Source organism: Plasmopara halstedii (assembly GCF_900000015.1).
Source record: "Plasmopara halstedii genome assembly, contig: Scaffold_650, whole genome shotgun sequence".
Lineage (NCBI taxonomy): Eukaryota > Oomycota > Peronosporomycetes > Peronosporales > Peronosporaceae > Plasmopara > Plasmopara halstedii.
The window spans coordinates 932,078-932,394 of NW_020187567.1; the positions used below are offsets into that span (position 1 = coordinate 932,078).

Sequence of the window (317 nt, forward strand, 5' to 3'; positions counted from 1 at the left end):
CCAAAAGCTATCTTCCCTTCCGCAGTGCTGAGTTGGTCTCTCTTGAGCCTGCCCTCCGCGATGTCGAGGATCGCATACTCCTTGAACGTCGTCCGCAGAAGCCACTTGCGCTGACGCCAATCGATCTCTTCGCCATCGCGAACTGGAGGAAATCTGCTGAACCACTGGTCTTTGGCCTTGTCCAAGAGCACCAGCATGTCCTCGCGTCGTTGATCCATTGTTCCTCTAGCACGCTCGCTTGGGCTCATAACCCTGTTGGAATATGGATGGTAAAAGAGCAACTGATGTATTAGAACCAAGGCATTCTCCCTGCACTA

At 53.0% G+C, this 317-nt stretch overlaps 1 protein-coding gene across 1 annotated transcript; it reads right to left on the reverse strand.

Moving 5' to 3' along the window:
• Positions 1 to 7: 7 nt before the first annotated feature.
• On the reverse strand, positions 8 to 248 carry PHALS_12824 (uncharacterized protein; the record flags this gene model as incomplete). Its single annotated transcript, XM_024728452.1, has 2 exons — positions 8 to 48; positions 116 to 248. The coding sequence occupies 2 exons, from the start codon at positions 246 to 248 to the stop codon at positions 8 to 10; spliced, it is 174 nt and encodes a 57-aa protein (XP_024578928.1).
• Positions 249 to 317: the final 69 nt, after the last annotated feature.